Source organism: Athene noctua, chromosome 23 (genome assembly GCF_965140245.1).
Source record: "Athene noctua chromosome 23, bAthNoc1.hap1.1, whole genome shotgun sequence".
NCBI lineage: Eukaryota > Metazoa > Chordata > Aves > Strigiformes > Strigidae > Athene > Athene noctua.
The window spans coordinates 7,903,307-7,923,852 of NC_134059.1; the positions used below are offsets into that span (position 1 = coordinate 7,903,307).

Sequence of the window (20,546 nt, forward strand, 5' to 3'; positions counted from 1 at the left end):
GGTGAGTGTCACATGGGCAATAACTTTTACCCCAAAATCAGAGTAAGAAGAAAGAGAGAAAACTGCTCAGCGGTCTCTGTGCTGTTGGTGCCTTTTTGTTCTCCTCTGGCTGGAGGATTTCCAGGTGGGGCTGTTGATTTGAGCCCGAATTTCCAGGAGGGGGAAGAACTATTTCAGCTCCTATAAGAGATGTTGTATGAGGGCAAATTTAGTGTGCTGAGGCAAACATAGAAACGTAATTGCTTTGAGTGGCAAAGCTTTAAGTGCTCTAAATGCAGCCACCAGATGCTCGGACGATCTTCCCCCGGGGAAGCTCCTTCTCCACCCAGCTGCTGGGTCCCGTGTTCCATCGAGTGTTTCTGCCGCGGAGTCGTCCCACACGGGGCTCGTCCCGGGAGCGTCTCCTGGCCGCTGCGCTACCAGGACTCAGCTGATGCCGGTGGAGTTGGATGCAGCTTCGATTTGTATTTATGATGAATTACCATGAAAGGTTCTCCATGTAAACAGAACCAAAACCGATGTTGTTTTTACTCTGACACGCAGCATTCGGAGGAGGACTGGGAGACAAAAAAGTGTTTCCTCAGAAAGTGGCATGGGCCAGATCCTCCACTAGTAATGAAATGGATGTGAATTCTGGATCTCTACCCGCAGAGAGTCTGTCCTATAACACTTACTTTTTCCTCTCTGACAGCTTTAGGACAAAGAGCCCACAAAAGCACAAACACAACTTTTGTGTGTTGCAGAGCTCGGTGTTGCTTCTGCGCTGAAGCAAACTAGGAATAGCTCTGCCAAAGCAGGTGGCGTTGCACAAGCGTAAAACAGTTATGACAAAGGAATTAGATTGAGGAATGCTAATTGGGTGTGCTAATCCTGCTCTCGCCAGCAGCACCCGGCACAGGTCCCCGCTGCACACAGCACCTGGAAGCTTCAGAGGGTGTCCCCAGCTCTGACCCCCCCACCACAGGGGACAGGGCTGGGGTAGCCTGTCCTGAAGCACAGAGAGGGGTTGCAGTGCTGAGACGGACACATTAACAGCAGAAAAGTTGCTTGTTAAATGTGGATACAGGCTCGCTGGCTGCTTCAAGAAGTACTTGCTAACGGGGCATCCAGCTCTCCAGAACGGGCAAGGCAAAAGCTGAACCACTTCATGCTGCCTTCTGGAGCAGAGCCGCAGGGTCGTGCTGCCTGAGTTTCAGCTCCTATTACTCTCTCATTTCTGAGGGCCACCAATGAAACATGCTTCTCCGTTCACTAAGAACTGTACTTTGCCTGTGTCTAGGAAAGCCCAGTGAAAGATGCCCTTTCAAGAAGGACCAGAATTTAGGATGAGCTGAAGAAGCCGGCAAACCCTTCCCGGGTTTTGCGGCGTGTGCTAAGGCCTGGCTTGCGCAGAGGAGCCTGGCTGAGCAGCCATTCACGCAGTGCCGTGTGCTGCTGACACCCAGTGCCTCTGCGTAAGCAGTTGGCAATAAATGACAGGACAAGTCAGACCGGGTTTTTAGAGCAAAATCCACACTGCGTGTTTTTCTGGGGAGCAGTGACACAGCCTCACCACCCATTCCTCGGCTCACGTGCTCACTGCTGGTCATAACTCAGACACTTGACGGGAAGCTGGAGTCACACGGGTCACTGGTTTCATTGCTTGGGCTTTATTGCTCTCGACCACGGCTTTGTGTCCGGGGTGGGTCTCCATTTCATGATGTTTGCACTCGGGACGTCCATCACCTTCTTGGTGTGATCGGTGTCCCGGCGGTAGCGGTACCCGCAGGTTGGTCTCTGCGCAGTGTAGAAGGGGCTGTACGAGTTGGAGAAACATGGTTCATAAAAGAGAAACCTGAAGGAGCTGGGCTGACAGCCCCCAAAATGGGTGACAAAAGGAGTGAAGCGCGTGGCCAAAGGCTGGTCCCTGCGGTGACGTGCTGGATTCTGCTGGCTCGCCGGGGCGGGCGGCGTGTGAGACTCCTGCATCGCTTTGGTCTCCTCCATCCCCTGTGGTCTCTTGGGGTCTTTGCCAGGGGATTCCGGTGCTTTAGTCATCTGTGGAGCAAAAGAGCCAGACAAATACATTGCAATTGCCCCCCCCTTTGCCATCCTCACCAGCGCTTAAGGCCCCAAGGCAAGAGTTGTGTACCGGTGACCAAAAAGCAGCAAGTCAGACAAACCAGGAGAGCTCGGGGAGTGCCAGCCTGCTGACAGTCACTGCCGGGGCAGGCAACACGCACTAGAAATGCTGAGGAGCCAAGGATTTACAGTTCCGTAGCTAAAAATCTAAGGTGGCGTTACTTAAAGAGAAAGTGAGCTTGAAATCAAATGATGTGCTGGAAATATGGAAGTGACTCGGTGAAACTAAAACAAAGCAACAAAGCCTACTGAGGGAATGCACACAAGGAGACTCGAAGGGCTTGATTGATGTTATTTAACCGTGACTCAGTTATCTTGTTTTCATTGATGACACCTCTCTGCTAATGGAAACTGGCTCTTCCCCCAGCAATTAACCGCTCTACTCCTGGGCGTCCTGAATAAACGCTTTGCTGTCTGGCTTTATTTTTAACCTTGTAAAGAGGTTTCCTAGTTTCCGTGACGCCCCGGCTTACTTGGTGCTCTATTTCTGTTCCCTGTAGCTGGCTCTGAACGCTGGTTCCTAAACCTATTAGGAGGGGGACACCCGCAAATTGGTTAGAAATCTCCTTAAAGCCTTTGAGGGAAATGACCAGACCCCCCCGATTCACCACCTCTCTTCGTCGCTCGTTTCCCCGGTACAGCCACCTGCCAGACGCTTGAGAGGCTCCGTCGCTGGAGCTCAGCACGTGTTGTTATTTCAGCAGTCGCTGCCCTAAGGAGATGTCAGTCTATTTTTTCCACGGGGGATAAAATAATGGGATTTTTGACTCCAGAAGAGCAGATTTTGTACCTCTACAGTCATTTCAGGGTGGTTTGTGCATCCCTGCTCTGAGCACACTTAGATTTGTTCAGAAATGATTAGATTCACATGCGTGATTATAGCTCATGGCCCTTCTCGCTCTGGAAGATAAGAGACAAGTACACACACGACTGCACCGCAACCACCCAGCAGGGAGGCATTTATGCCATCACAGCAGCACATTTGGGGGCGGAGGTGAGGCCACAGTTGCTTTGAAAACCCAACTGCTAAGTCATGTAGATGCTCCCGAGATGTGCAAGCCTTGCGTGTGCTCAGCGGCGAGGGCTGACAGTCATTTCCAGTGACGGGCAGGATACCACGCCAGGGAGCGCTGAGCTTGGGGCTTCGCTCTTGCCACGGGGTTCGTCTGCCCTGGGGGTTCCTGCTCATCCTCTGGGGCATCTCGAGCTTGGCAGGAACATCCTCTGCGCCCGGGTGAGTGCACCTGCTTACGTGATCGCTGTCTTTGAGGGGAAGCACCAGCTCAACGTCCACAGCGCTACTGATGGCCCTGCCAGAGCTCTGTGCCTGAATTAGAGTCCCACGTAATCCTATTGCATCCAGTCATACGTTTAGAGATCCCTAATCCCTCCTAGATCGTCTGTTATCTCTCAGGATCCTCGCAGGGGGGGTCACCAAGAGAAGGCCTGACATCAGTAACCAAGAAAGGGTTCAGACGTCCACCCCAGATGAAGTGCTCCCCCCGGCAGCTGCCGGGGCCCCGCCTGGCTGCTGGCGCTGCCCATCCTGCCTCTCCTCCGCTGCCACCCCCCTCACTCTGCTCCGGGGACCCCCATACTTGCAGCTCCTCACTTGTGCCCACGGAGCCCTCCCAGGGCTACCACGTGCAGCTTGCTCCGAGCTCTCAGCGGCCACGGGGGAAAAGCTGGCTGATGGTGCAGCCGGGATTTGCGCGGCAGGGGAGGGACGGGGCATCACACCGACACCACCAGGAGCCTTCTGTCCCAGAAGGGTGTTCCGGAAGGGGACACGGCGAGCAGGAGTCCCTCCTGCCACACTGTGAGCACGAGGCTCCCACCTGTGAGGTCATCTCTGCGGCGGGGGGGGTGGAGGCCAGAGGCAGCACTGTGGGGTCATTGAGGCCATTGTGACGTCCGGGGTGTCACCGGGGTGTCACGGGGGTGGTGGCTGTCACACGGGTGCCCAGACTGCGCTGGGCTGCTCGGGCAGAGGGTGCGGAGCAGCGCAGGGGCTGGGCTGTGAGATCAGGAGGGTGCTGTTTCTCCTGGCCCGATGGGACAGGGCAGGGTTTGCACCCAACAGGAGCCACCGCCGCTGCTCTGCTGGCCCTGCCGCCCCCCCAAAACGTGGCCCTGGCAGCGTGGACCCGCTCCCCGCTAGAGACATGAGCTGTCCCTCCTTCCACGGCGGCAATTTGCTGTCCTGCAGCCACACGGGAGGGTTTCTCCTCCCGTCCCTCCTCCGGGTCCGGCTGGGGACCTGCCCCGCACAAGCGCTTCGCACACCTGCGAGCGTGGCCGGGCGAGATCTGCCTCGGCGGGGTGCAGCTCCTCCCGCTGATGCAAAGGCAGATTGTTCTGGGGTGTTTACCCGTTTAAGGATCAAAGGCAGCCCCACACTGCGGTGTGTTACATCAGAGCAGCGCTCACATGGCTATTTCGATGCCACAGAATCTGTTGGCGATCTCCCAGGGGCTCTCCCGTGCTCTGCGCCCAGCCCGGCCCGCCTGGCCCTTTCGCTGTGTGGCCTCGATCGCTCGGGAGATCGCAGCGAGCGGCAGCCGTCCTCTCCCAAAAACACAGCCTTGCCACCAACGGGGCATCTTTTGAGTCTGCACGTTGCAGAAGTCGGCCTGCCCAGCAGCATACCCAGCACGCTCTTCTTGCTAGTCCTGAGCCTTTTCTGGTCGTCTGGGGGAGCTTTTCCGGGAGGTGGAAGAGAAAGAAAAAATATTTTTAATCTGGAATAACTACATGGGAGTGTGCACATGAGCTCTTGGAGGCTTGTTTAGCAGCTTGTGTTCACTGGGATAATAAATTCACCTCAAAACACACATCCCTTCATGTTGTGAGAAAGATGTTTTCCTACACTCACCACCCAGGGTGAGGCAAACCCATCGCTGGTGGGGTGGCACGGGCACAGCTCACCGCCCCTGGAGCTCAGAGGTGCTGCTGGAGTCCCCCCTGCCCCTGCCCGGGGGCAGAGGAGCAGCTCGGGAGCAATTGTCCGGGACCTGAATCACACTTTCCTGTTCCCGCAGAGCATCGCCGCAGCCCTGCGGCCCCTTTGAAGTCTCTCTGGTGTAACGACGTTTTGTGGGACACCTCCGCGCACGAGCCCAGGCTTTGTCATTCCGTGGGATTTTATTGGCTTCTCTTCTTAAAATAGCTCTTCTCCTTCCCCTTCTCCTTGACTTTGTCTCCCTGTATACCCTGTTCAATTTGTTGAGTCAAAGACTGAAAGCAAGCGCACGTGTCCTGCCTACCTGGCAAAGATGTTGTGTCCTTTGTCTTTCCAGTCGTACGTGGGTCCTTCGCCTCCTTTCTGCCTTCCAGAGGTGCCACTGGTTTTTCTTTAAATGCCTGGAGTTCAGCTGGACGGGTTCTGGCTCTCCTGGGCAGAATGCTGCTCCCCAGTTTCCATCCTATTACCACTCTTATCTGCGGGCAGGACTCTCCCCTCTCCTGCGGGTCCCTGCGGGGCGTCCCGGGCGCAGCGAGCCCCGGGGCCTGCAAGGGTCACGCTCGGGCAGATCTTCGCAGGATTCGCAGGATCGTTTCCTTCCCCCGTCTCACGCAAACAGCAGTTAAGATAACTGTCAGAAAGGGTGCGAGTCCCACTAATTGCAGGCCTCGTGCACGGCACGGAGCCACCCCTTCGGCATCGCCCGCTGCTCCCGGAGCGGGGCTGGGGAGGGCGCGGGAGCGGGGCGCGCGCTGCGCCCGGAGCGGGGAACGGCGGCCGACCGCCTGTCTGGATGCACGGCACAGCCCGGGCTGGGGTCCTGGAAACTGTCACGTAATCACAGCCCCTCACTGCAGCCACAGCCCATGAACCCACGGGCTACGGCAGGTGAACTCTCCTTGGCTTTCCCCACTTGCCATTCACGTTAATTCACTTTCTTTAAGCCCTGCCTGACAGTTTATGCCATGGTCAGATTTCCCTTCTGAGATATCATCACAGTGCTCATTTTTCACTGCTCACGGGTGATTTAGTGTGTTACCCTAATTTGGACTTTGCGGCAAAAAAAAAAAAAAAAAAAGTCATGAAAAGCATCATTTCAAAGTGATTAAATAAGTGATATTTATCACAGAGGAAAGAATTCTCTGTCATTTTGACTCTCAAAGCGTGGTGGAAATAGAGACAGAAGGCAGGATGAGCTGTGAGCTGTGTTTCAGAGTTAATGTTTCGACAGCTATTTTGGGTTTAAAGTTTTCCAGAAATCCCGGCATTTATTAATAAGCATTGTTACTCATTAACTCTCCCTTTTTTCTTGCATGGCACAGAAAATCGTTGGCAATGCTGGACGCTTGCTTTTGGCCCTGAAACAAGACATGACTTGGTGTCAAGCCCCGCTGCCTCTGAGCTTTTGCATCAAAGAAATCCCAAACCCCGGAGCCCCGCGGGTCGCGCCGGGGAGGGCGATGGCCCTGGCAGTGCGCGATCCCACGGAGCCCGAAGGGACCCGCAGAGGGGCTCGTACACGTGGAGGAGGGGGGGTTAATGCTTCGTAAGACGCTTCCTAAAAACTCGGCGCTGATTTTCCTCCCAGCTTACGCACGGCAGAGGGAAAGGATTACCCTGCGGCTTCGGCTGCCTTGGGCTGACGTTTCCCTGCGTGGCAAGGACACCTCCAGGCCCCGCACGGGGACCTCAGGCCCAGCGCACGCGGGGCCGCAGGAGGTGGCGGGGAGGGGGGCCCAGCCCTCGGGTCAGGGCTCCCCATAAACGCTAAACAGCGCGAGAGGGATCCAAACTCTCGAAACCGAAATGCTCGGCGTGCCACCAGCTCGACGAGGCCGATCGTTTGCGCGGCGTTGGGCTTTTTGACGGGGAATCGGTGGTTCAGCTACGGGCACCCCGCGGACCCCGCTGACCCCCGAGGTCACCCCGTCTGTCCCCGCTCCCCCGGCAGCGGGACGGGGCTGACAACCAGTCTGCGGCCCCCCCGCGGCTGCCGGAGCCCCCCCCGGGGCTGGGCCGGGAGCTGGGCTCCGGGGAACAGCCCCCCCACCCCCCGGCCCGCCGGTAAAGACCCGCGGCGGCGGTTCCGCGGCCCCGGGGCGGGCGGGGCGCGGCCGACGGCTCCTCCGGTGCGGCGGGAGGCACCTGGGCGGGCGGGAGGAGGGGCGGGAGGGAGGTGGGGCTCGGCCCTCCCCCGCCCCGGCAGCGGCCCCGGTCCCGGCCCCGCGCCCGCCCGGCCGCGGCGGGGCTGCCCGGTGGGACCGACGGGGCGGGCAGCGCCCGGTGGCGGCAGCGGGACGGGCAGCGGCGGGACGGGCAGCGCCCGGTGCCGCCGGGATGAAGAAGCATCACTCCGTGCAGGGCACCTTCAGCCGCCTCTTCGGGAAGCGCCACGGCAGCCCCGCCGCCGCCTCCCTCTTCGCTCCCAACCCGCCCTGGATCCTCACGCAGGAGGTGACCTCGGACAGCGCGGGTGGCACCGGTCAGTGGCTCCTTCCTCCTCCTCCTCCTCCTCCTCCTCCTCCCGCAGCGGTGTTAGGCAGGGCCGGGGGCCCAAAGCGCGGGTTTAAACCTCCCCGCAAAGCCCCGGAGCCGCCGGGGCGGTTTAAGCCCCGCTCGCTGCTCCCGCGGGGGCGCAATCCGCTCCGGGAAGTTAAACTTGACTCAGGCAGGCTGAGATAGAGTTGCGAATCAGTTTTATTGCTTCCAGGAGCGCTTTCCCACGCCATGTTTGAGCTGCTACTTGCCAGGGCTTTGCGATTTACTCATAAACCTGTTTCTTGTGTGTGGGGGGGGGAGCTGAGGGTTGCATCTTCTTCAGGATTTATTTGTATTTCTTTGTGGTTTTAATTGCAATACTGTGCCCTGGAGGCTCATGTAGGAGGGAGCCAAATTAATAGCGATGGAGCCAGGTAGATAAAAGATAGCAGCTTGTGGATGAAGTTTTGTGGCTGTAAGATTCCAATAAACGCTCCCAAGCTTAAAAATGGAAGCGCTGCGCGCTGAGCTGGCGATGCGGAGCCGTGACTCTGAAAGCTCTTGCGGGGGTTACACCCTCCAGGCCGGGCCGGTGAAACGGAGATAAAATGAAAATGTGGCGGAGTTTCACGCGACTCTTAAACGCAAAAGGCAAACTGCTGATTTCTAACTGTCGTAAATCTGAGGATTCGAGCTTCTCTCTGATGTGGTTTGGACTTCAAAAAAAAAAAAAAAAAAAGTTCCCTGTGTCTGCTTATTACAAGCCTGATTTCCGTGGCTGCAATTGCAGTACAAAGGTATTCCTTTCAGGTGTGGGGAACTGCTGTGCGGATCGGCTTGCCAAGTAAAAGCCAGGAGCCCTTGAAATCTGCGCGTAAATAAAAGCCATCGAATCACTCCTTAGCATCCTCTTGGCATTTATGTCGTTAATTTAATTTGTGTAGGGGAGTGTGACACACAGAAGCCGAGCGGCCGTGTTGGCAGGAACGTCTTGCTGGGGCAGGGGCTGGCGCTGAGGAACGGCGCGTTCGCAGCTCCCCAGTCCCAGGGGCAGGTGGTGTTGTACTGGATTTCCACTGTGCCCCCGTCCTACCCGAGGAGCCCCGGTCCTGGCCCCGTTTCCTGACCGTTTGCTGCGTAGCTTCGTGCCACCGCTGCTGCCAGAGGGCTCCGCTGCTGCTGCGAATCCCCACCTTAGTTTCTCACACAAAATAAACACAAGTTAAGCAACGCGGAATGGGTGTAGGTTTGCCTGTCCCTGACTCAGAGATTCCTGAATGTAGTGACAGATGCCTCCTCCTCGCTGGGCGCTGTGGGTACCCCAGCGACAAACCCGCTACGCCCACTCCAGGTGATGCAACCCCGCAGTAGGAAGAGGTCCCATTACATGTCTTGCAGGTTGCTTATTTTGTTTCCCATGACTGAGAGGACACAAACGTCTCCAGGACGGGCTGATTGTCAAAAAGTGGCCAAAGTGTGGTTGGGGCCAGGCGCTTCCGACAGCCTCCGAAGGCGTTTCCTCCTCCCTCCTTCCAGGAAACGAGGCTGGCAGAGCACAGGTCTTACTGGTGACAGCCCTTAGCAGGCAAGTCCTGTTTATCTAGCAAAGAAAACACAACTACAAGCACTTCATTTTACTTTAATTAAATGCATTCAGGTTAGTGATGCTTAGTAATCTAGGATCAAAGACCTTGTGATCTTTAATCCAGTTTCTCACTGACTTTACCTAGTGTCTTGTTTAATATAAAACTCTCATCACTTCAAGTCTCTGCACTACTCTATTGCTGCTCTGCAAAGCTGTCTGAATCCAAACCCTCATGTTGCCTTGGCCTTAATTCTTGCTGCTTACTCGCTGAATGTGGGGTCACCCAGGGGGTTATGCAAAAATAAGAACAACTTGCTGCCATTTCTGCTGTCCTCGGGACTCCAGCAGCTCCTGCCTGGGTGCCTCACAGGCAGGGAAATGTTAAACTGTTGGTAGGACCACGCTAACCAAAGTGCAGACAGATTGGTATTTTGAAAGCTGAAGAAAATGTCCCTTTTGTAAAAAAAAAAAAAAACCAAACCCTTGTAGTGGGGGAAGGCTGGGATAAGGGAATAAGTAAGGAGAGTAGTAGCATGATGGATACTCCTGGGTGTATCCCAGGGTAACTCGTGGTGCAGCGGGTGGGAGGAAGGAAAAGCTTCCACGCTTGCTGGACTCAGTGGCGTGTTTCAAGGTTGTGCAGAATCTATCTGCCTCCGACCTTTCAGCTGAGGCTGTGGTAGCTCACACCCAGCCCCTGGCATGGTCAGGTTCTTCATTCCAGGTGTTCACACAAGTGTTTTCCTTCTGTGGGAGCACACATTTGCCCTCCTCTTTTTTTTTTTTTTTTTTTTTTTTTTTTTTCCTCTCACTGAACTTGGCATAAAGCTCTGTTTCCTTGGGAGCTTCTTGCCTGATCTCTGCCCATCCGAGGAGAGCAGAGACTTCGTGAGAACCACAGCTACGTGCCATGGCAGTCCGTGGTGGGCTGGGGACACTTTAGCATGGGCTGGGGTTTGAGGACTGCTTCCAAACTTTTTAGGGGGAGGCGAAACCAAAAAAAGTACTATTTACTTCTTGGTGCTTGTGTTTTGGGGCGGAGGGGAAGGTTGGTTGCTTCTTCCTTCTCAGTGAAACCACTATTGAAATCTGTAAGGCGGGAACACTCCTGCAGAATTTTCACTCTGATCACAGCTGTTTCGCTCGCTTTCCCCCTCCTTCCTCAAACCCTCATATTTTCTTTAATGTTGGTCTCCTTGGCTACAAATTATTTGTGTATCTCCTTCCAGCCAAGGTGGGGTTTACATGCTTCAGTGCTTCTGCTTGTTAATTCATGCTGTTAATCAGACACAAAGAACGTAATTAAACTAGTTTTATGAGCTTTATTCACTGTCAGAAATAAACTGGCCCAAAAGGTGTGGTTCAAGGCAAAAGCAGAAGAGGGCTGGGAACCAGGAGCACCCGGTGGCTTCTCCTGCTCGTGACACCGGGGCTCTGCAGCTCCTTTCTGCCGCAGCATCTCCACGCCTGGTAGTATTTTGTGGAAGATGTTCAGTGTGTTTGTCCGTAACACAGACTGAAGTGAGAAAGCGTTTTGGGAAAGACGAGTTGTCCCCCAGTGCCGATGGCATCTGGGCTCGGCAGTGAGCTGTGCCAGCGGCACCCAGAAGATGCTGTGGGTGCTGGTGTCCGTCCACGGCAGGGACAGCAGCTGCAGCCCCTCCCTCCTGCTGCCCCCGGCAGAACGTGGAGGGGAAAAACCTCCTTGGGAAGCCCCTGCGTGTCCCGTTCCCACCCCTGTGCCCAGCGGTGCAGCGAGATGTTCCGTCCCGCCAGGCAGAGCCCGGGCTCGGGGGCAGCTCCGCTGTCCCTCTGCTGCAGGGGTGACGGGGACCCGTCGCCGCGGTGGGGCCGAGGGGAGAACCTGTAGTCACGCTGCGCTTTGCTGCACCCGCTCAAGCCCGCCTGGAGCTCTCCCCGCTTGCCCTGGCCGATGGTCAGACTCTGCTGCCTCCCCCCTCGGCTGGTCCGTGTGGCCTCTGTGGGCCCCTGCCCAGACCCATCTCCTGCCCCCGGGGTAAAGGAACGATCCGGTTGCTCCTCAAAGTGTTTTCCTTCCCTAAATGTCGTCTGGGTGGGGGGTGAATTGGGTGCTGGTGCTAACGTTTTGACCCTCCTGAGGTAAGCTGAAGTTAGCTGCTGTTAGAAATGAGCCTTTCAGGACAGACTTTGAATCTGAGCTGACAGAACTCCAGTGTCTGGAGCTCTGGGTGCACCCTCGGCCTTGCGGGTGTGTGTCGGGGTTGCCAGTGCCTGCCCAGGGACCTTTCTCCCCCCCCAGTCTTCAACTTGGCTCCAAAACACCCAGATACCCCTCAAAATCTGATGGGTTTTGCCCATTCCTGGGAGCTGATACAGCAAATTCTTTACAGCACTTTTTAAAACGAGGTGGTGTCCAGTGTTATTTCTCCTGCTGCCTCAAACGCGGTGCTGCTGCTGCTAACAGTGTTCTCTTCCCCTCAGGTGACGTGATCGAAGTGTATTATGGTGACAATCGCTTTGGGACAATGACCGACTCTGGCACAGCAACGCTCAAACCTCGTCCGAGGGTCCGGCCGCTCCTGACTTTCTTGCCCCTTGTGAGTATCCGCCTCGCCGCTGGGATTTGTTACGGCAGCGTGTAACTGGTGCCCAGAACCAGCTGGGCTGGCTGCTGCTCTCATCCTCCACCCGAGGGAAGAAAGTAAATGAAAAGCAAAACCACTCTGTAATAACGCTGGATACGAGGCATTAGGAGGTGATCTGAGTTCAAGGCTGGTGTTGGACATAGGCGAGATACTCAGGCGAGAGATGTAAGCATCATCAGACCTGTATTTTCAATTAAAAAGAAAATCGCTGAGCAGGTAGATGACAGATCTGGCTTGCGCTGCATTTTATCTAACCGCTACTGGCAGTATCTCTCTCTGGATCAGGCTTGTTGCTGGAGAAAGCAAGAGCAGGACTGCGCTGTGTTTACAGCCGGGGGATGAGGAGATGATGCAGCAGGTCTCTGAGCAGAGGCGGATTTTCCAATCTTCGTATGAGGGAAACCATTCCCCGCAGAGCTGCCACGGCCCCAGCAGCAGCTGGGTGCAGGCAGACCAGGAGGTGGCTTTAACCCAGCTGGGACCCCCCTGCCGCCTCCAGAAGCCACACGTGGTCCTCGCTGGCTTCGCTGTGCTGCCGTAAGCGTTCCCCCCCAGCACGCCTTCCCAAAGGTCTGTCCCCTGGAGACCCCAGTGGACGCTGCGCAGGGGCATTTTGGAGAGGCAATAGCTAAATCTGAAGGGATACACACGGGTCACGGGGGTCAGCGAAGACAGTAAAAGTTCGGTCTTGACAAGGAAATCCTCTCTGAGTGAGAGGGATGTTTTTCCTCCTACATCCTCGTCCTTTAGAGCAGCCATCACCTTCAGCAGAAAATGGGCTGGGCTGGGCTGCTGTCACCTGGCGCAATTAGGAGCTAATGGGGTTGTGCAGGTGTCATCTGGAGGACAGCTGGGGGGAAAGAGAGTTTATATATCTGTTTGAGAGCATAATTAGGAAGTTATGGGGTTACACAGGTTCTGCAAAAGGGTTGTGCCCTCTGTGATGCCTTCCAAACGATCACAGCAGGTGAAACATCTCGCCTGGGCTCCGAGTCCGGTAACTGTAGGACTGATATCTGGGAAACTCCTCAATTTTTGCAACTCTTTTTTTTTTTTTTTTTTTTTTTTTTTTTTTTTAGAGCTTTCAACTGCTTTCCTAGTGGCAGTGTACGTGGTAGAGGAACAAACAGCACAAATGTCCCTGCTAAGGGCTGTGGCCCCTGCCGTGGTGCCATCCTGCTGCCTGCAGGGGCACAGCTGGCCCTGGGGCTTCTCCCCTCCCGGTTGCCCTCATGAGGGTCCCTCTCACTGTGTGTCTGCCGAGAGTAACAGGTTTAACCAAAGAAATTAGTAGGATTAAGCAAGGCCTTTTAAGGACCAGCCTGTGTTGGGTATTTGCATTATTTTGATTAGGTTTGATTATGATTTGACTTGGCACAGAGGCTTCTGCTGCCACACGCATACTTGCACGGGGCAGTTCTGCAGCTCCCGCCTTAACCCTTCCTTTCCACCCACCCGCCCGCCTGCGCGGGGGGGCCGGGAAGCAGCTGCCTGCGTGGCTGTGAGTCAGGAGGGTGCTCACACCCTGCCCGCCAGCCGGGCCCGCCGGGCTCCCGCCGCCTGGCAGCTCTGCCTCGGCTCCCCCCGCCCCGAAACCCCGGGCCTCGGCCACCCGAGCTGAGCCGCAGCACCGCTGCGGGGAGGGGGCTTCGCTGCCTGCCCCTGGGGTACCGCCGTGTCCCCCTGCCCACCCGCCTTCCTGCAGAGCTTCGGCATGGGGGGCGTCAAGTCCTTTCGTCAACCAACAAACTCCCTGGGCTCTGCCTCGCAACAAGGAGTTTGGGGGTAGCTCTTCGTATTCGGAGAAATCCTTGGCCTCGCCGAGCGCCCGGGGTGCCAGGCAGTTGTATTTTGGTGTGGTTTTTGTAACGGGCAGCCTCAGCCTTCGTTCACTGAACAGGTGGGAAGCGTGTGCTCCTGGGGGGCCGGGGGAGCTGGGGAGCACGAGGACGGGCAGGGTGGGCACGGGGGGGTAGCGCTGCTCCAGCGCTGGCAGGAGATTCCTGGTGGTTACAGTGAAAGTCCCCTCAGCGGGAGCACACGCAGCTCTGGGGCAGGTACCCCAAACTGGAAAGGCAGGTTCCTGGCGCAGCACCCCGGGCTCGCCTGCTCTGAATCAGCTGGAGGTTGGCTGGGCTGGTCACACCCCTGGCAAACACAGCAGAGGGAAACAATCTTCCTAGTCATCTCTGGAGACTGGCAGCGTGCTGGAGATGCTTTCCATTTTAGAAGCCAGCTCATGACGTGAGGATGAGTGTTTTTTGAGAGAGATGCTGAGCGTTAGCAACTGCCACAGAAATTTTTGGGGTGAAACAGGCTTGCCCAGCTTTCGGGACCTGTTGAAATGACATGTCCAAAATTACTACTCGTTTGTGAAATGTGGACTGTTCCCTCCAGCTTTGCATAGCTCTCTTCCAGCTGCCATTCCCTTTCTACTCCTATCCAAACATGTGATGCTTTTAATTCAGTGCTCAGACACCTTTGTTACCCTGTAAATGAGCAGGTATCCTCAGCGTGCTCTGGAGACTGGCAGCAATGAATTTCCATAGCAAATGGGAACTGCTGGGTTTTTTTCCTTTGTGGTTTTTGGTATCTCATTGCGCTGGACAACTTCGTTACCAGCTCTGTTAGCCTTTGTCTTCCCTCTGGCTTTCAGCTGAAGTTAAGGATCTTTCCTCTGCCTTGTACTGTACCTTTGGGACCAGTAAAGAGGTCTTAGGAGAGGCTGTAAGGCTCACCTAGTCTGTCGTTTTGCCACTAACAGGTCTGTCCTAACGCCTTAGCAGACCTTGGCTCCTCCAGCAGCACAAAGCTGTCAGAGCAGTTGTGCAATCCCAGGGATGTGAATTCCCACTCCTGGCTCGCTCGTAACCGCTTCATTCCCTTGTGGTTATAGAGGATCTTTGGTCATCTGCAGGGTGATGGACTCCACAAGTGAAGCGTGTGTATTTTTTTGTGTGTATTTTGTCAACAGCTGGGGGGGTTCCAGGGCTCTTCTGAAGGAGCCCAGGCTGCTGCTGTTAGTCAGCTCTGCCCCAGCAGCTCCCGTGTTCCTGCACTCCTGGGGCAGCGTGTGATGTTAACGTGCTGTCTGAGCACGGCTGTATAAAGCCAGCTTGACCTTTGATCAATCCTGTTTGGAATCCTATAGCAATCTCTCATAAAAATAGTGATAATGCCAGTGGGAGGCAAAGGGCATGGGCTTGGCTCCGGCTCAGTCAATATCCAGGCTTTTGTGTGCAGAAAACCACTGCTCTGAGCTGGTGGTAGGATGCCCTTCCCTTCGCACAAGGGGCTGTGAACAGCCAGTGCAACAGCTGCCTGGGGTGCGGGGGAATGCAACGGGTGGCCCCCGGGGCCTGGGAATGGGGTGCTGTGTCCCCGGGCGCCGCACAGCGGGTCCGCAGCTCCTGCTGCTCGCAGCGTTATTTCCTCGCTGTGGGTCTCTCCCAGCGCGGGGATGTGTGAGGCCAGTCCACGGCCCGTCACACGCGTCTGTGCTGGCAGCCTGAATCAGCAGCAGTTTGAGTTTCGGACCCGGGTGCGTTGGCCTGCGATTCGTGAGCAGCTCCAGTCCCTCCGCAGAGCAATCTTAGAGTGAGTCACTGGAGGAGAGGCTCAGCTCTTGCCTCTGGCAGGCGTGTGAGGCAGGAGCCCTGGTCAGCACTCGAGGTGAGTCAACGTGCCACGAATATGTCATGGTGGGTGGCTGTAATTATCCAAAGTGCCCGGGCTGCGAGCGTCCCCGCAAGTGTGTAGGCTGCTAAACTGCACGGTCCTGTACCAGCTAAATGCACTGCGGAGTTTTCAGCTTGAGCGCGAAGGGAGTAATTGAGAGTGAAACATAAACCACACAAGTAGCAGTTTTCCCCAGAGTGTTCAGATATGCTGGTGCCAGTTTCCCAAAAAGCTGGAATTCTGTCCGTGACTTCAGCGCGGTGTGTACGTGACTGCGGCATGAGCTGGCAGGGCTTGCTTGGAGAGCACCCGTGGGAGCTATTAAATGTTCTTGGTACGTGAATGGCGAGAAACTAGTGCTGCAGACTGGGGGCTGAGGAGCCCGAAGCTCGGATGTGAAGCAGCCGTGCTCCTCTCCAGCCCCTCTGCACCTGACTCGTGCAGGGAATTGTGTCTGTGGCTTGTGCAGCCTCGATCACTGCGCTCGTCCCCTTAAGCCCTGTCAGCAGCAGCTGCCACGGGGGCCGCCGTGTCTTGGAAGTGGCCCCGGATCCCATCAGGCTCCTGCTTGTGTAGACAAACAACCAGCTGCACTGCCCAGGGCCTGCTCGTCGGAGCTCTGTTCTGCTACCCCGGGTGTAAGACTAACAGCTCCGTTTTCTCAACTCTCGCAGAATGCCCAAGAATCCCACGGGGTGGCTGTGCCGACGCCGTCTGTGCCAGAAGACTTTGAGGAAAAAGCAGCTCTTGGTAAGGGATCTTCTCTGCAGAGCCCTGGACGGTGCTAAGTGCTCAGCAGTGCCGTGCCCTCGGGGCAGGATGTGTGCACGTACCGAGCTCTGGAGCAGATAGTCTTGATTGTGAGATTTTGATGCTAAAATAGAGTCTACTATTCATTATTTTTTGAAGTAGTTTAAAATGAATTCATTTCTAAGGGGTGGGGCATAGTGGCTATTACAGCCCAGCAAGCTTTAAGGCAGCTGCTGAGCAAAAGAAACCGGCTTCCTAGGAGGACAGCTGGCCAGGGGCAATGCTGGCCGCGGCAGTGCTGACGTGGAAGGTGCTCACACCGCCCTGCTCTCGCTCTTCCTTGCAGGCTCTGGCTCCCACATCAATGGGAACTACCGAATGTACAGCTCGGTGGGGGACCTGCGCCCACAGGCTCTCGAGGGGGATGACCTGGATGAAGACATCCCTCCGCCACCATCGGTACCCCCCCCCCCCCCTCCAACAGCTCCAGCGCCCGCGCCACCGCCTCCAGCCTCGCTGGTCCCCCCCCCACCTGAAATGCTGCCTCCACCACCCCCGCCACCGCCTGAGATGGTGCCACCACCTCCTGCCGTGGCCCCTCCGCCACCTCCAGCCTCCACCCTGTCCTCCCCCAGCACACCAGCTCCTCCAGACTTCATCCCGCCGGCCCCGCCGGGTGCCTCAGCGCTCAGCCGGGCCCCGGCACCCTTCACCACCGGCATCTCCAAGTGGAAGTCCGAGACGGTGCTGAACTCGAGGCAGGTGGATGCCGAGGGGCCGCTCTGCCCTGCCGAGGCTGGGGTGCCAGCTGTCCCCGGCCCAAAGGAGAGCCCGGAGCTCAGACACTGCCCTGAGCCCCACCTCACCTTCCCCAGATCCTTCAAGGTGCCCCCACCAGCCCCAGCCCGGTCCTCCTCCATCCCTGCGCAGGACAGCCAGCCCACCCCGCAGGAGCCCTTCCCCAGGCAGCCGCACGCCCGGCCTCCCCTCCCGCCCTGCTTCACCATAAGACCCGCGGCCAAGGCTCGCACCGGAGAAGCCGAGCACAGAAATTCCCTGCTGAGACAGGCCGTCACCAAGCCGACCGTGCCGACACCCCCACCGCTGAGCCCCAGGCTGGGTCCAGGGCTCAGCCAAGGAAAAAATCCTGCTGGCCGCCAGTCCCCGCTGCCAGGCTCTGAGATGGAGAAGGTTCCCCAGCTGAAAACAGCCGAGAGAGACTCTTCTCCAAAGTCTGAAACTCTCTCTGCCAACGACTTGGACCTGCCCCCTCCGGACTACCCGACCTGTGAGGACGGCTGGAGGGACGCCAACAACCTCAGCAAGCTGCGCCACGAGCTCTCGGCCCTCCTGCTCTCCCCACGGAGGGAGGAGAGGCCGACAGAGAAGCCGGCTGCTCCCCGGCCCATGGATGGGGGTACGGACCGCACCGACAGCCTCAGTGGGCCCCAACTTGCCAGACCTGCCGGGAAGGACGCGCGGTTACCCGCGGGAGGGGAGAGCGAGAAGGAGGCGCCCAGCAGCCCCCCCAGTGCCAAGGGTGGCTCTCCCAGCATGGCGCTCCCCGCTCCGGAGAGCAACCCCACCGCGCAGACCCGCAGCGTGATGAAAATCAGGAACGAGCTGGAGGCTGTGCTGTCCCAGAAGAAAGAAGGGAAACCTGCCCTGGGACTCGGCAGCCAGAAGCAGGGCACTGAGGATGGCGGCAGCACACCACGTATGAGGAAGAGCCCCCCTGACCTGAGGAAGAGCTCCCCTGGCTCCGGTGACTTGGTGCTGCCAAAACCGGCCCCAAGCCCCCTCCCAGCGTGGGTGGCTGAAGTGGAAAAGGATGAGACGGAGCATGAGGACCCTCCTGCTCCTGCTGCTGACAAAGCCACAGAGAACTTGACCCCTGCTCCCATGTCCCTCGACAGCATGAGCCCCCTGGACCCACCTCAGAGAGTGGTGGAGGAGCCCCCTGCTCCCACCTGCCCCCCGCCCCCTGTTTCTCCCGCACAGAGCCCAGCGCCGCAGCCCAACGGGGCCGTCTTCCAGTACAAAGTGCACCGGGCCGGGGCTGGCTCCGACGACCTGCCCCGCGCCTCGGGCTCGGCTGAGCCACCCTGCCCCACCAGCTTGGCCAGGAGCCCTCCGGGCGCCTCTGGAGCGGGGCAAGAGGAGGTGCTGATCCACCCTGTGACGGGCGAACGGGTGGAGCGGGGCTCCCCCATGGCGCTGCTCCTGGCAGCCCGGCAGCGTGCCCAGCGGGGCCGGCCGGCTGCTGAGGTGTTACGGGTGAAACCACCCCTAAAACTCGGCAGCGCCTCGTCAGACACCGCCTCCACCAGCTTCTACCGCCATGAGTCCAAGCCCTACTCCTTCACCGTCGTGCCTCGGCCGCCCGCGGCGGATACAGCAGGGTCGGGATGGAGCAAACCTCCATCTTTCTCCAGCTCCTCGGAGCAGGGCCGGGACGTGCGGGCAGCGGGCGAGGCGCAGCCCCCGAGCCTCCCCGGGCAGCAGCAAGCTGCACCCTCCAGCCTCCTGCGGGGCCTCCTGGAGCCGGCGCAGCCGAGCCAGCCCGGCCCGGCCCGCCATGGCGTACCCAGGGAGGAGGAGAACAGGGAGACGGCGCTGGACTATGGGATTATCCCCCCACCCCCCGAATTCAGCAACGAGGTGGATGAAGCTGAGGGGTCCCTCCCAAGTCAGGAGGAGACCCACAAGTGCCCCAGCTTCCCTGACTGCAGCCAGGGCTTGGAGCCGCCGCGGTACTTCAGGTGGCCCATCTATGGGGGCAGCTACGAGCCGCCAGCCCCGCTGCCCTCGGAGAACAGGAGGAATAACAACTTCAAGCCCCAGTTCCCAGATTACAGCATCCCTGCCGGTTACCTCAGACGCTCCTCAAACCCTCGCCCGCTGATCAAGAAGCGCCTGTACGTCTCCGAGCCCGACAGCTCCTACCCCCGGGCAGCTGCGGCCCCCCGGGGCACGGGCACCCTCTCCTCCTACAGCCCCGGGGGTTACGGCTCCCCGGCTGGGGACGGCGCCCGCCGCCTCAGCTCTGCCCACAGGAACGGCCCCGCGGGCGCGCAGGGCAGGCGGGCATCCGTCGATGCTGCCGGGAAAGCGGCGCCGTACGGCAGTGCCGACGCCAAGTACAAGGGGCAGAACGGGGATTTCTCGCCCGCCAGCATGGTGGCAGCCAGCAGGTATGTGCCCCCCCGAGCGGACCCCTCCTCTGTCCTCTGTTCCCGTTGATTTGAGAAAGAGGAGGGCTGGGCCCTGGCTGGCCCCAGAGCAGCACAGAGGCCCGAGAGGAGTCCCTGCCCCTGGCTGTGCTCGCTCCCAGCCGGGGCCTCCTCCCTGGTTCCACCCGTTGCCTGCTCCTCCCCACGTTGCTGGATAGAGGCGTGAGGTGACAAAAGTTGCCCTGCTCCATTAGAGAGAAAAAAAAAATTTCAATATAGAATAAAAACAAAGGGTTTCCTTGGCTTTCAGTGACTTTCCCTTCTTTCCCCTCCAGACCTGCCCACGGCAGCTCGCAGTACGGCGGACCCACCAACACCTTCACGGTCCGGCCCGGGGCGCGGCAGCCCATCTCCTACGCCTACCAGAGCGGCCATCGATAGGCTGCTCCGCCGCCCTCGGCCGCCTGGGGAGGGCTGAGGAGGCGCCGGGGTCGGCAACCGCCTCCCCCGTGGGCACCAGGGACGATCCCGACCCAGCCAGCAAACCCACTGCTTGAAACTACTGATGGGGGAGTGGACCTGGGACTTGGGCTCTTCTCGAAAGACTGTCATGGAGAGTAGTTACTGCAGAGGACAGGCTGCTGTCTTGTTACATGAGCAAACACTGTTTTCCTTCTCTGATTTCCCCCGCTGTGTTATTTTCAAAATTGCAGCCTGATAGGTCTTCTAAGCAAGCCAAAAAGCATCCTTAGTTCTCTTCAAAGAGCATGGCCACTGGAGAGATTGTTTTCAGTTGTGGGTTGGTTATTCTTTTGTTAATCGTTTTAAATCCAACATGCTTGGGAGTAGGGAGAAACCAACTGGGAGATGTGCGTAATGGAAGCAAGACAGTGTGTATGTAAATGTAGGGGAACTGGAAAATAAGAATGTGAGGGCAACGGGATAGAAATAGAGTTTAGGATGCCTAGAGCCTAACCTCTTCTGTCCCCACCTCCTTCAACAGCCTCCAACAAGTCAATTATGCCGGTGCCTTAAAACCAGCTCCTGGCTTTCCGTGCCTGTCCTGCGGGGCCGGGGGCAGCTCTGCCACCGAGGTCTGAGCCCCCTTCTCCAGGGAGCAGCTGTGGGGGGCAGCAGCCTCGGGAGCACGGGCCTTGCTTCTCTGTGCC

General features: G+C 57.7%; 1 protein-coding gene across 1 annotated transcript; it reads left to right on the forward strand.

Moving 5' to 3' along the window:
• Positions 1–7,407: 7,407 nt before the first annotated feature.
• C23H6orf132 (chromosome 23 C6orf132 homolog) lies at positions 7,408–19,945 on the forward strand. The gene is made up of 5 exons (XM_074925472.1): positions 7,408–7,568; positions 11,613–11,728; positions 16,129–16,204; positions 16,551–19,398; positions 19,713–19,945. The coding sequence occupies exons 1-5, from the start codon at positions 7,424–7,426 to the stop codon at positions 19,816–19,818; spliced, it is 3,291 nt and encodes a 1,096-aa protein (XP_074781573.1). The 5' UTR covers positions 7,408–7,423; the 3' UTR covers positions 19,819–19,945.
• The last annotated feature ends 601 nt before the right edge of the window (positions 19,946–20,546 follow it).